This window comes from Opisthocomus hoazin, chromosome 9 (assembly GCF_030867145.1).
Source record: "Opisthocomus hoazin isolate bOpiHoa1 chromosome 9, bOpiHoa1.hap1, whole genome shotgun sequence".
In the NCBI taxonomy this organism is placed as follows: Eukaryota; Metazoa; Chordata; class Aves; order Opisthocomiformes; family Opisthocomidae; genus Opisthocomus; species Opisthocomus hoazin.
The window spans coordinates 11,881,403-11,895,075 of NC_134422.1; the positions used below are offsets into that span (position 1 = coordinate 11,881,403).

The 13,673-nt window shown below is 49.7% G+C and overlaps 1 protein-coding gene across 12 annotated transcripts in view; it reads right to left on the reverse strand.

Moving 5' to 3' along the window:
- KALRN (kalirin RhoGEF kinase) overlaps positions 1-13,673 on the reverse strand; it is a 532,117-nt gene that overhangs the window by 9,479 nt on the left and 508,965 nt on the right. For all 12 annotated transcript variants that reach the window (XM_075430793.1, XM_075430796.1, XM_075430795.1 and 9 more), the window contains 6 exons: positions 8,390-8,417; positions 7,751-7,922; positions 5,479-5,600; positions 3,834-3,965; positions 1,889-2,053; positions 913-991 (listed from right to left, as the gene is read on the reverse strand). In XM_075430793.1, coding sequence (XP_075286908.1) covers positions 913-991; positions 1,889-2,053; positions 3,834-3,965; positions 5,479-5,600; positions 7,751-7,922; positions 8,390-8,417 — 698 coding nt within the window. The remainder of the gene's footprint in view (positions 1-912; positions 992-1,888; positions 2,054-3,833; positions 3,966-5,478; positions 5,601-7,750; positions 7,923-8,389; positions 8,418-13,673) is intronic.

Consider the following 13,673-nt stretch of genomic DNA (forward strand, 5'->3'; position numbering starts at 1 on the left):
TTCAATTTGCTTCCACTTTTACAGGTTCTGTCTCTTTTTTTAGCTCTGGGTGTCCCTTCTCCGGTTGCTTTAATAAAGAGCCCAGACCTTCTCAGACAACCAAAAGAAAAGCCTTTTTAAGTAATCACTAACCTATCCTATTGTTTCACTGTTTCAGGCACACAGTAATAAATTAACAGAAAAGCTGTCATGAAAGCATTTAGGAAACTCACATACTAGTGCCTAGTACCATTCCTGAAAGTAAAACTACTCCATGAAACCATGTGCCGCACTTGGCCTCTTACTAATACATCACTATTCTTTCTGTAGAACCAGAGACTCTTACCCTTTCAGCCCAGAATTATTTGCCTCTGCTCTCTGAGATGAAGAACTAACTGCATTAACCTGAATTGTTTGCATGCCCCTTGTCTGCTGTCTGCACAGAGCACCGAGGGCTGACACCGTCTGCAGCTCCTATTTAGGCTCCCGTTCAATTGACCGTCCCAATCAGCAAAGTGCTTCGGCTCATGAATTAAGTCAGTCCCATGCCCAAGTGCTTCGGCAAACTCGGTCTTTGAGGTTAAGCATATCCAGAATAAGCAAATTGTCATGACTGCAAACGCTCGCATCAAATCAGAAATGTCAGAGGAGATACCAGTGAGAGGTAGCAGTGGCTGTCAGAGATTTGGCTGCCTAATTGTTCACAACTTTGCCAGGCAACAATCTTCAAATCACAACTGAACTTCAAAAACAGGATTTAGTCTGTATTTTATCCAGTCTGTATTTTAATCAGTACTTAATGTGCAGTGCTCTTTGGAAGGAGCAGCAGTTTTCAAGTTAACTATGAAAAGCAGCCTAAACTTTCTTCCAAGGGAAAAGCTTCAAGCCATTGTTTTGGTGTTTTATTGCTGTGATAAGCATGGTTAATATTACCTCCCAATCTCAAGCAGCTCTGCATAAGCGAGGTCAAAGTTTTCCTTCCATGAAATAGTGGCACCATCAGCAGCAGAGTCTTTTGGAGAACAAAGCATATTCAAGAAAGCGTAAAGTTAATGACATTTTCCTGTAGACCATAAACTGCATATTTTAAAATTATGTGAGACTATATTTCTTAAAACAGCAAACATTACCACAATGAGTCCAGTTTCATACTGTTCGGGCACAGCTCCAACGTGTTGCACCACTAAAAGCCAGAGCTCCCCAGAGGAAGGTATGGATAAGACGGATTTAAATCTGTCCTTGCAATTTAGGGCTGAAAAGGGCCACACGGACAGTCTGAGGGCATGTCTGTGTGTAACCGGGAGGTAGAGCGATGCCGTGTGAGCTCTCGTTTCATCCAGCACAGGCTATTCCAGGCAGTCACAGACCTGGTTACTGGCTGGAGCTACTAGAACATGGGGAAATGTGGGCTCTGCTCACAGCACTGTCATGGGTGAGCTGCACCCCAAATCCCTGCAGCACCATGTGCTGGGGGCTCGCCTCCGTCACAGCCTTCCTGCGCTGGCTGCGTTGCTCGGGGCGGGCACATTTTCCAAGGTGATTTGCAGAGCTGGGCTGCCCAGTGGAAGACCCTGGTGCTGCTGGCAGTGTGGAAACGCAGGGGGGACACCAGGCAAGACATGGAGCCTGTTGCTCAGAGATAAAGAGATGGTCTTGGGATAGAAAGCAGGGACCTGCTAGGAAACTGCAGCAGCTTCTGTGACGGGGGAGGCTGAGAGCCCCACTGGAGGAGCAGACATGAAAAATCTTTCTAGTGGCAGGAGTTGGCTCTGAGCATCTCCAAGGCTTTCTCTGGTATTCCTACCAGGTCCAGGATCAACATTTCTACCGGGACCCATCAAAGCACACTGTACAGACAGCACAGGTGGACACCTGTGCACCTCAGCCCCTCCTCGCCGTGCCCACTCACCGTACTCTGGGAGCCTCACAAATTCGGATGGATCACTGGGCAGGCTGATGCCCCAGGGGTTGCTGGCGCTCACTCGGAACTGATACTGACAGCCTGGCGCCAGGTCCTCAATGACGAGGTACGTGTCCAATGTTGAAGCTACCGACTGCTGCCAGACCTGCGAGCCTGTGTTTTACGGTGGGAGAGAAGGAGGGCTGAAGGAAACAGTCTCAATACGTGAACTAGGAGCAGAGGCTTTCTCTGCCCAACTCATGCAGTACCCTGGGAGGCTAAAATCCACAGGTTTTTTAAAAGGCAATTTTATGGTAGAGTGAGGTATTTCTGTTAAACTGGAACTGGACTATAGGACTATAGGAAGCTATTTTGTGTTGCAGCCACCTTCCAGTCTGGCTAATTGAGGGAAGAAGGAAATGCCCCTGACTTGACCGATAGCAATGGAAAAAACGCAGCCCAGGGACAAGCTGCTCTCCTCAGCAGTCTAGCCATGGCTGTGTACTACAAATGGTGTCTCAGGGCAGCGTGATAAGACAGGAATGGAGAGCTGATTTGATGACAGCTCTGCTGTGAGAGAATCGGTAGCAGAAATACTGCAAAAAAAAAAAAAATGTGGACAAGGGAGTCCCAGGTGAAGCTGAGAAAGGGCATCAGTGCAATTGAAGTGGCTTTGCAGATGAAGTCTTTCAGAAGACTTGGTGGCTACAGTGAAACCTGGAGCTGCAGGAGGAGAACCAGGTTTCTGAGGCTTAGTATGGACTTCTTGCAGATGAGCAGGATTGCAGCAAAGAAATGTGTGACTCTGTCACGTGTTTCTGCTCCTAACAGAAACAAACCCAACCCTTGCCTAACCTGTGGCATCCAAAGGAGCAGTACTTGATTCATCGGCACAGGGTCACAGAACAGAAAAGGACCCCTGGGACACAGAGCCCTGTCATAGCTTATGATTTCTTTCAAGAATATATAAAATTTTATCTTATTTTAGTAAGTTCAGGGCTTTTTACCTTTACATTATTTACCATGACCCATATATTTTGTGTGTGCTGTGGGCAAATTGTTATTGCCAGGTCTCACGAGGTCAAGGTTGGTTTTACAGGGAAGAGTCAGTGATTCCTTTGGAGTGGGAGGAATACTGAAAACTGAAAATACTGTTGCTTTTTTTGCTGTTTGTTTTGGTGGCTGTTATTAACAGAAGAGCTTTTATTCTTTCACAAAAATGCCAGTCACAGTGATGGCACATTGAGGGTCAAGGCAGAGTATTTGCGAAGAGAAGGTATTAATATGATGGAGTGATGAAGTCTGCATATTCACTAACATCAGGTAGGATTTTTTGAAGGATGGAGGGGAAAAAACAGAGGCCACATACCTAAGGCAAGGTTTACTGCCCAGGGACCCTCATACCTTTGCAGGAAGAATACAAAACAGGATGTGAATCATTTCAAATGCCCTTTTCAAGAGCACATGCCTGTGCATTTTGGGAAAACAGTGCATTTAATATCTATGTAATTCTTCAGGGGAAAACGATGGTTGGTTTTAAGAACAATGGATTTAGAGATGAGCTTGAAAAGTATGCAGGGATCTGCAACTCTATCCAGATAAAAACAATAATGAGGCTGCTTTGTTTTTCCATTCCCAGGAAACATCCACCAGAAAGGATGGATACCATGGCAGTAGAATGCAAATGATGAAAGGATGCCTTAGTGATGGATATGTTTTAGCTTAGCACCTTTTACTTGCCGTAAGTTACTGGAGGAAACAGAAAGGTCTGTAATAAATGAGAAGTTGAACTGGATGGTAGAAGGGCTTCATTTGGCCTTAGACTTTGGGATGTGTGAGAACAGCTAGTGGCACCCCAGTGGTGGCAAGGATGCTTTTGGGACCTGTTGTGCCATGAAGGAGACTTACTTTGTTCTCATTCTCCCAGCCAGCCAGCACGGCTCAAACCACTTACCTTCTTCTCTGTACTCCACAGTGTAGCCTGAAATGGTGCAATTGCCTGTGCTGGATGGGGGTAGCCAGCGTAGGATCACAGAGGTGCAGCTTCTCTCCTGAGCAATGGGGCGATTTGGGGCAGCTGGAACACCTTGGGAAGAGAAAACACGCACCAAGTCCAGCGTCACCTCAACAAGCGCCGGTGCTTTATTCTGCAGATCGGGTATCAGGTACGTCAGGTCGCTGCGCAGCAGCTGTGCCTTGCAGAGGGAGCACTCTGGTTTACACTGGGTTACCGGCACAACCAGAGCCAAGGCAATGTCACGGTCCCGTACACCTACCACCGTGGGTCTGACACCTCCATACCAGCAGCTAGGAGAGAACCGTGCTGCTTGCAAGCCCCGCTGCCTTGATGTGGTCTCACAGTGCTACAGCAAGGGGAACTTCTTCTTGCTCACAGCTAGTGGTCAGCTGCACTGCAACTCCCCAGGGAGCTCCCTGTGAGACCGGCTGAGACAAAAGCCCCTTGGATGCAGAGGATCTGTCTGAGCTCAGCTGCTGTAAAGGCAGAGCCTCTTCACCCGGCACCTGCTGCTGCTAATTTTTGCTCCAGCTCCAGACCTGATGCAAAGCCCATGGAACAGGGGAAAACAAATATTCCCATGGACTTCATCAAGCAGCAAGTGAGGTTCTGGAGGTGGGGAGACATTTACCGGTGAAGTGTCCAAACGCGACATAAGCAAGGCCTTCGGAGTGCTTCTGTGTGTATGGCGCTTGGTGTGTTTGGCAGCAGATTGACAAACGACCAGTAATTCTTCTGTGTTTTGCTCAGGCCTCCCTTCAGCACAGGAGTAGTTAGTGCAGTCACTAACTTGCTTGGATAAATTGAGGAAATTACATCTCTAGGGCAGTTTGTGAGACCAAAAAAATTGACTTCTAAATGCTTGTGACGCTCCTGCGTCTGTAAGTCACCAGTTAGACATTTGTCTCTGTACCATCCCCTTCAATGCAGCAGGCTCCCCTCATCCCTCATGCTAACTGATCCCTTCCCAGAGCTGGAGCTCATGAGCATCAGCTCATCATTTCATATTCATTACAATTAGATGAGTCACAAAGTGTAGTGCTGAGAGTTCAGGCTCAGAGACATGTCTCCGAGTTGAGTCCCTGCAGAACAGTTCACCCAGGCCAAACCTTACTCTCACCTCCTGCGTCCTCCTCAGGGAAGCGGGGGGCTGAGAACTGGTGTTGCTGGATCCCAGGTGCCCCCGTTCCAGGCAGACTCCAAAGCCCAGAGCTCGCTGCGGGCAGCCGGGGCATCATCCCCATAGGGTCTCGGCAGCCCGAGGGAGCTCAGCATCCCCTGGCCGACCCTACCGAGCCCCTGGGAAGCAGCGCTGTGAGCAGGATGCAGGAGCTGAACCACTGCCAAGGCATTTTCATTTCCCAGATGTGATGCTTATGATCAGACGACTTAATCAAGCGCAAAGAGTCTGCGGTGCCTTCAGCCATCAGTGGGAGACTTGGCTGAGGAACGGTTGTGTGATTTTAACGTCTCAATTCACCTGGCACAGCTCCACGTCTGGCTGCCTTTGCACTGGCGGTTCCTGTGTGGTCCCAGACCCCAGCAAGGGAAATATGCTCAGTGTTAATGTCCGATGCGCTACCTTGGACTTTGATGGTGGCAGAGGTCGATGCGGTTCCATGCTCGTTGGTTGCCACGCAGGTGTAAATGCCGCTGTCCTGAGGCATCAGGTTGCAGATCTTCAAGGTGAGCTCCCCGGAGTCACTGTGGATAAAGGAAGCCTGGATTATAAACCACTGCTTCACTTGCTAATGCTTTTTATGCCAGTTCCTGTCCTGCCTCATTACAAACACACGCACACGCAAATCTTGTTAACTCGTTTGAAGGAACATCCCCCCAGCAATTTGGTACCGAAGTATCACCCCTCCATATGTCAGGATTAGGCTGTTAATGAAACCTTCAAGCAGAATGGTCCAAACTGCCTGCCACGCAAATCCACCTGTCTGCTGTGGCCTCACAGGAGATGGGCAAGGATTACTCTAGCAGCAAGCAAAGTCCAGGAGCTAAGCATTTGCTGTGCCTGTCCAGAGCTGGATGCTTACACCCCATATGTCTGGAAAGATTTCCCCAGGCACGTCTTTCCTCTCTCAGGAGATGCTGAGCTGCTGTGCCTCGGCAGTTAAGTCCCACACAGGACGGACAAACTGGGCTTCCCCCAGATGCAGAAGGCAGTCGCACACCACAGGGCGCCTGACATTTCTGGGAAGCTTCAGACCCCTGGAGCATGCGCCGTTGATCTAATGGGGCTGCCAGGCCCCCGGTCAGAAGGCCGGACGTCTCACAACAGCTAGGGATAAAGATTGCCAGTGCCGAGTTCATGAGAGACACTCGATCTTTGGGCCAATCTGAGCAAATAAACAGCTCTGCGGAGTCTGGTGAATTTATAGCTGGTCTGTACATAGTCACTTCGGTTTGCACGCTGCAGTCTTCAATATGCAGTTTAAGGGAGTTGGCCTGAATTAAAGGATTTTGCTTGTGTAACTGCTTTAGCTGTACTGGAGACCCAGCTTAGAGCCAACAATAAATTCCTTTGATGGCAAAGGTAGACTAATTCTTGAATGTGCAATCTATCGGAAACTGCAGAAGGACGTGGCTGCCAATATTACTGCCTGGATGCTTCAGCTTTTGCTGGCCTGACTATGCTGGTTTAAAACAGGACAGAAATATCCCCTTCCCCCACAGTCCGAACACTCATGCCAGCAAGATTTGTAAGACAGGCACTGATCTGCTGGGCCTCTCCTTGGCAGGCAGTGTCTTCACTGGGAAATAAATATGAGCCACAAGACAATACAAGTGCTGATTGTGCACAGGGAGTCAATGCACAGGCAAAAGACTGTGATGGAAAGCAGAACCCTGTACAGAAATAGCTCCCCATCCCAACCCTAGCCAGAAGCCTGAAGATGAGGCACTAGCAATCTACTGAGTAATGGCTAAAAAGACAATTTTGGTTGCTCTGGGGCGGCCGCACAAGCCAATGGTCTCTGAAGGAAGCTCTTGATCAGATGTGACTTTTGTTATTGAACATGTAAAATCCCTTCTCTCTTAGTGTTCATTTTTCACTTTCAGTGACTTTGTACTCTCTGGATTAATCTCAGCCTGAGCCAGAAGTGCTGAAAAGTTTGCATGAAAGATTGCCTCCCAGAGATTTCCACGGCAGTTTGCCCAAATTGCTTATATAAGCTGCAGATGAGCATCCAGCAGCAGGCTGCTACCTGACCTGAATTCAACTCCAGATCTTTTTGGATATTCCCAGTGCTTGTTACAAAGATGGTTTTCCTCTCCCCAGCAGCTCCGGGAACATCATGACAAGCATCTTTCTGTCCAGGCACAGCCAGATGTAGCCTTCCGAGGAGCACATGTAGGCTCTTTTAGGAACAGCTGAGGAAAGGCTCAGGAAAACTGCAGGAGTTACCACCTCTGCCCATGAGATGAAAAAACACCCAGTGAGATACGGCTGCTGCAAGCTGGTGAGGGCTTGCTCTGCTCAACTCCTGCTCCTTCCAAAGGTCTCGAGCAGAGAAGCCCCAGCAACGTGAAGCCAATGTTAGCCAAACTGATATGTTGGAAACATTCTGGCTTGCAGCTGGCTCAGGAGGTCAACAGGAGCAAGGTCACGCCTGCCAGCAACACACTGTGTGGATGTGCCCTATGACAGCTCAGGAAGCAACAGAGCTACTCGCACCCCAAAGTTTGGCCCCTTTCTAGCTGATGCGTGATGCAGTGATACGGCGATGCACCATGCCAGACTGGATTAACTGCATTTCTAATGAGCCTTGTAGCCTGGCTGGTGCCGTATTTGAGGGCAACATGACCATCACGACCAGCTATGTTGGGATCCACAGGCAGGACCTTACCAGGATGACACTGTGTAAGTGGCTGTGCTGTTGTCATTGTCAAGAATGTTTTGATCCGGTCCTTTCCAGGTTATCGTTGGTTTGGGCCGTCCACAGACTTTGCACTGCAGCATCACCGTGTCCCCCAGCAGGCAGGTGATGTCCACTAATGGCACAAGAAACTCTGGAGCCACTGGAAGAAAACATGGGGACACACATGTGACACCTTCTGTTAATCTACAGGTGAGGATGTTCCCCATGCAGGTCTAATTTTTTTTACATTATAGGACCAGCTATAGGATCTGGGTCCCAGGCAGCTGGGGGTCCTGGGATTACGTTACCAGAACTCCCACTTCACTAAAAGCCAGCTGTCGACAGCTCAGCGAAGGAGGTAGTGGGGACTCTGCCCCCCAGAGCTGTGCTCTGGCCGGAGGGCGAGACTTTGTGAGGGCAGGTTTGGGGGATTCAGCCTCTCCTGTGGCCCGGGGCTGTCTAAGCCCAGCAGCCAGCAGGAAGCCCGCTTTCCCTGGGGACCGAGCAGCGCAGAGCTGCCTTCGCTGTAAGCGCTGGTGGGTGCGGAGCATGCTGTTGCACCGGAGTAAATCACAGCTGCCGACTTGCCCCTCCGTGCCAGTCAGTGCACAGCTCTCCTCAACTCACCTTCTTGAATGAAATTGGGGTTGATTATCTGAAAAATACAAAGAAATAAAAGCATTTATTTTTCTGGCCAGTGACAAAGAGATGTCTAATTTCACATGGTGACATGATGAACCTGACCAGAACCTCCAAAGCACTGACCAGTGGCTACAAGCAACCTCTAACAACCAGCAGACGCAGCATCTCTAGTGACAACTGAACAAGCCCGTGCACAGCTGGGAAGGTAAATGAAAGCTACAGCTTCTTGAACTCCGATACAGCCTCACAGGTCACAGGCACAATGCCAAGGCTGAGGAGGGTGGACATGCTTTCTCTGCTTCGGTGACAACGCTCAAGCCATGAACTCCCTTCTTCCCGGAGGGGGTTTTTGCCCCACTGTGCCTGGCCCCAGACCCACATCACACAGTGCCTGGGGCATCTCATCAGCGCGCTGGCTGCTAACCAGCTTTGGGGAGACGACTTTTAAGTTCTGCTCAGCTTCACCAAACACAGGTAAAGCACTAAAGCCAAAGTACTGCTGCCTTTTCGCCTACTGACAAGTAGCAGTCCTGCAACAACTCTTGGTCTATCACAATGAGTAAAATTTCACTCATTTCATTGAACTGTTGGAAACTTTACAACTTGAAACTAGGTTTGGAGAACTGAGAGTTATTTTATCTAACTAGTTAATTGATCAAGTTAGCAAAGACTTGAAAAGCTACTGTCTCTCCATGGCCTATATATGCATATTACCTCAGGTAACCCTGGAAGCAAAGTTGGGAATAGCAAAGACAATGCCAAGAAGTTCTCACACACAGCATCAACCCTAACTACATAGTGATGTACAGTTGTGTAGAGGTTTTAGCCTCATTAACTATTTTAGCAACCACATAAGGCCTTGTTATCCAACTGCAAATTAAGAATTTGATACCAAGCGCCATAAACATCAGTATGGTTTATCTTGCCTTAAATATCTTTGTTACTATCTATTTCAGAGCTATTTTGAGAGATGCCAATGAAGCAGTGACCTAATTCATGGTCTGCCAAAGCTGACTGGAGTTTTTGCAGTGGCTCAGAAATCAGGCCATGAAGCAGAAGCAATAACCCTTCATAATAATGTAGATACATCTTCGAGATTTATATTTATATTTTGGCTTTGTAAATAGTTTTCCAAGGTGAATGGCTCAGGGTCCCATTCAGGTTCATTTTGGTTTCATAGCCCTTCTTCATAGCCCCAGGCAAACCTCTGATACCAGCACTGAGACCTCAGGGTCTGTTTTCCCCCATCAGCACGAGGAAGGCCGAATGAACCAGGCACAAGGTGGACTCGCCCCTCACAAATGTTCATTTTTTCCCCATAGAAACATACCTTACATCAACAGATTCCTCACCATCTGAGACTGAAAGTGTCCTTTGTCCTAGCAACAGGCAGAATGTGATCCTTCAGCAACATCTACAGAGAACACAACGTTCATGGTACCAGCTGAAACAACTGGTCAACGCCAGTGCTTTACACTCTGCGCTCCAGGAAGGAGTAGGGGCTGCTGCTTGTGGGCAAAGCAGGTTTCAGCTCCCACCATGCATCCAGTCAGTCCTCAAGGTCTGTAGCTGGTGGGCAAAAGCATGGTGGTTTGGACTCAGATTCTCCCAAGAGCGCTGAGATTTCAAATGTTTAATTCCCAGCATCCTGGAAGGAGCCAACCTCTGCCTACATCCTTGGAGAGAACTTTTTGAGGACTAGGACTGTATTTAGGGCTTCTTTTTTTTTTTTAAAGCTGTGCTGGGAGGCACCTCTGTGGTGGGGAGGGTGCTGGAGAGCGTACCACCCCTGCGATGGGATGGCACAGCTCAGCTGGGCAGGCGGGACCCTGAGCAGGTGAGGGAGCCAGCTGGGCTCTTTGGGTCCCACGCTGGGTTTTCCTCCTGCCAGCTGAACCTCCTGGCCCTGGTTCTGCTTGGGAAGCACAAAGCCCCATCTGAAGGGTGCTGCTGGGCACTGATGCCAGGATGTGGAGCTCCGGCCAGCCAGCTGGCAGCGTCTGAGAGGGCGAGGGGCTCAGAGGCAGCGATTGCTGCTCTGTGGGGTCCAGGACCCACATACAGCCCCCTAGATCCCTCAGGCAGGAAGAAATTGGGGTGCAGGAGGGCACTGGATGAAGAAGAACATCTCTCCCACCTGTGCGTGTGGAAAAGGAGAGATGGATCTGCGGGATTAAGTTGTATCGCTCACACAGCCCAGCAAAGACAGAAAAAGCTGTTCCATGGATAACCATCGCTTGCCATTTTTCACTTAGTGAGACCTTCGACTTCTCAGCTGAGTAACCCGAGGCGTCAGCTCGTTTGCACACACATCTTCATTTGGGTAGTTTTTGGCTTAACGGGAATACACATCTATCCGCCGAAGCTCTCCCCTTCCTTCCCTGCAGCGTGCACTAAATTCCCTTCTCATTCACTGATTTCAATCCTCCTAGGAGTAGAGATCAGGAGAAAGAAACACTCCTAACACTTTGTATTAATTTTACAACTCTAAAAGATTCATTAGAAGATGCAGCTCCAGTGATTAATCTAGTGGATATATCTATAAATAAATAATGCTGCATTTCTACTGACTTTTAAGGCACAATCATTTATAATAATTGCCTTACCAATGTTTCTTTTCCCTTGCCTCACCATGGGAATATCAGAAAGAAAACTACTGCTGCTAGATAATACTGGAAGAGTCTATGGGGAAAATTTACATTTTCTTTGCTAAAACTTCATCTGTTAATTAATAAAATGTTACCTAACAACACCCTGCCAGCCACATCACAGCTTGTGCCTCTGTAAGCTTAGATAAAAATAAAAGCCTGTTTGCAAGAGAATGTCGAAGTGCTACCAAAGTGATTTAATACATCACTTAATTAGGGAATGGGATTTGGTCTGCTTCGAAGGAGGGGGTCAAACGACGGGGTGAGAAGGGCGGAAACAGGAAAGCCAAGGTTCACAGCCAGAGAGCCAGCTCTGCTGGCTCACACGGCCGCTCCCAGGCCCCCGGGGTTTGCTGCCTCTCCCTGCAGCCCGGCCGAGTTTCCAGCCTATGGGAGGATGGCAGGAGATGACAGACTCCACAGGGTCCTTCTAGGTTAAGTGCAAGACCTTTGGAAATGATTTCTTCATTTGCCAAATAGGTTTTTAATCCCCGTGGGTGGAGAGGAGGCCTCCAGAGAATGGCCCCACTGCCCTCGGAGGATGGGAACTCACGTACTCCTGCCGGTGCTGGTGCTGGTGCTGGGGCTGGTTTCCCTGATGGGCGGACATGACAAGCACCTCCCAGAACCTCTTGGAGATGGCATGTGCAAAAAGCTGGAAAAGCTGTCAAAATCCATGCAAGTAACTCTTCCCAATTCTCTTCCTTATTACAGAGATGAAAGCCAGACCATGTTGTTCGGAAGAGAAGAAATCCCCTGCACTGTCCCCAACGCCTTCTCACCCAGCCAAGGCAGGGCTGCGGGGCCCAAGGCAGGCTGCTGGTGAGCAGGGTGAGGTGCCGTGCGCCGAGATGGGGATTATGGGCAGGGGGCTGCAGCTTCCCAGCAGCCGCCGAGGCTCGGGGGCCAGTACGCTGCATCTGCGGCACAGCGTGCTGCTGGAGATGCTCACGTGGGCGACACAGTGGGCTCCAGATCCAAGGGACTTCTCTCTCAGGGAAAGGGAGGTGAAAGCCTGCCCTCTCCAGCGTGTTCTTCCCGGTCTTAAAGTCCCTGCTTGCCCTGGGGCTCCCGCACAATCCGAAGGGTAGCGGTGGTGTTTGTGGGTGTGATGCAGGAGCCCCAGCTTCTGCACGTCACTCCCTCAGGGAACGCTGCACACTGCTTTGAGATCACCGGGTGGAAAAAAGCCTGCTGGTTATGTGGCTTTCATGGAGTTTTACTTTTCTTCTCTCTGAAAAGCAAAGTGAGGCTCAGCTCTGGAACCTGACTCAGTCCGCAGTGGTTTGAACAAGGATCTCACAGCCCAGCCCTCAGCCGAGCACCCCTGGCCGCGGCAGCCATGAGCAGGGGAAGGTGACCTGGGGCCTCACGCTGACCAGGGCTCCCAGAAGAAGTCCCAGCAAACACCACCTGCACCGCCGTGGCCGCCAGCCTGGCCTGCGAGCGAGCAAACTCCTGGGGAGGGAGCTACCCAGCGCAGAAACTTCTCGCACCATCTTCAGCGTTGGTCCACACCTGGCAAACACAGACCCTGAGGGAGGAGACTGGAACTCGGTCGGCAATGCACGCACTCCTCAAGTACGGAACACAGCTGGCTCTTTTTTCTAGGAACATAAATTTAGCTGAAATAATTTTTTTCCATTGGATGAAATACCTGTGGCCTGGTCCAGGGTGGGTGAAAACTTGCAATGCTCCCTCCATGGCCAGGAGAGTTTCTGTTGTGGATACAATGATGGCTAAAATTGGAAACTCCGCACAAGATGACAAAGGCAGACCATGAAATGGCCTCTGCTCGAGTGATGTGGGGTCTCATGCTGACCAGGCAAAGACAGGGAGCCGGAGGGAGAGGGGGGAGATAAAGAAATGAGAGGATAGGTCAGGGTTGTTCAATATAAAAGCCAGGAATAGACTTTCCTTCTCCCTTCTCCAGCCTCCATTATTTCAGGGATCAAACCAAGAAAGGCACACGAGTTACGTACTTGAGTGCCTTTGGGCACCTGCAGGGATTTCTGACTTAGATCTGAGTGACTGAAGTGTAACTTGGTGCAAGTCAGGCTTTAGAAAAGCACCATAGAGGCTGCATCCAGCCACTCATTATTTTGCCACGTTTTTCCTGGTTTGTCAAGCTTATGTTACAAAGATAGAAAGGCACCTGCAGCAGTAGCAGCAAAGTCCACTTGCAAAGTGACTCTGGCTGCCCTAATTCTTAGCAGGAGCTTATCTTTCCTTTGTACACACATGCTGTGCCTGGTGGGGAGCAGAAACCGTTCTGCAGTGCCAACGGCCGGTCCTGAAATGCTCTGCAAGCGCACCTCGGCTGCCTGCGAGGGCTGCTCGCGGCCGGGGTTTGCTTCTCCGCCGCAGAGACGCCCTCGCCGTGCCTGGCCCAGCGCCCCGGGGGAGCCGTGAGCCCAGCCCAGACACACGCGATGCACAGAAGGGCCCAGCGGATGCCTGGACTTTTCCAATGCCCCATTTCAGTCCCATTTTAAGGGAATGCATCAAAACCAGGAGTGGGAGTATTTTTTCCCCCCAAAGCATAAGGCTAGGCTGCAAACCAAAGCCCCTGTCATAGGATCCGTGCTTTATCTAAACAGTAGAGGGCATGTTTACTCCAA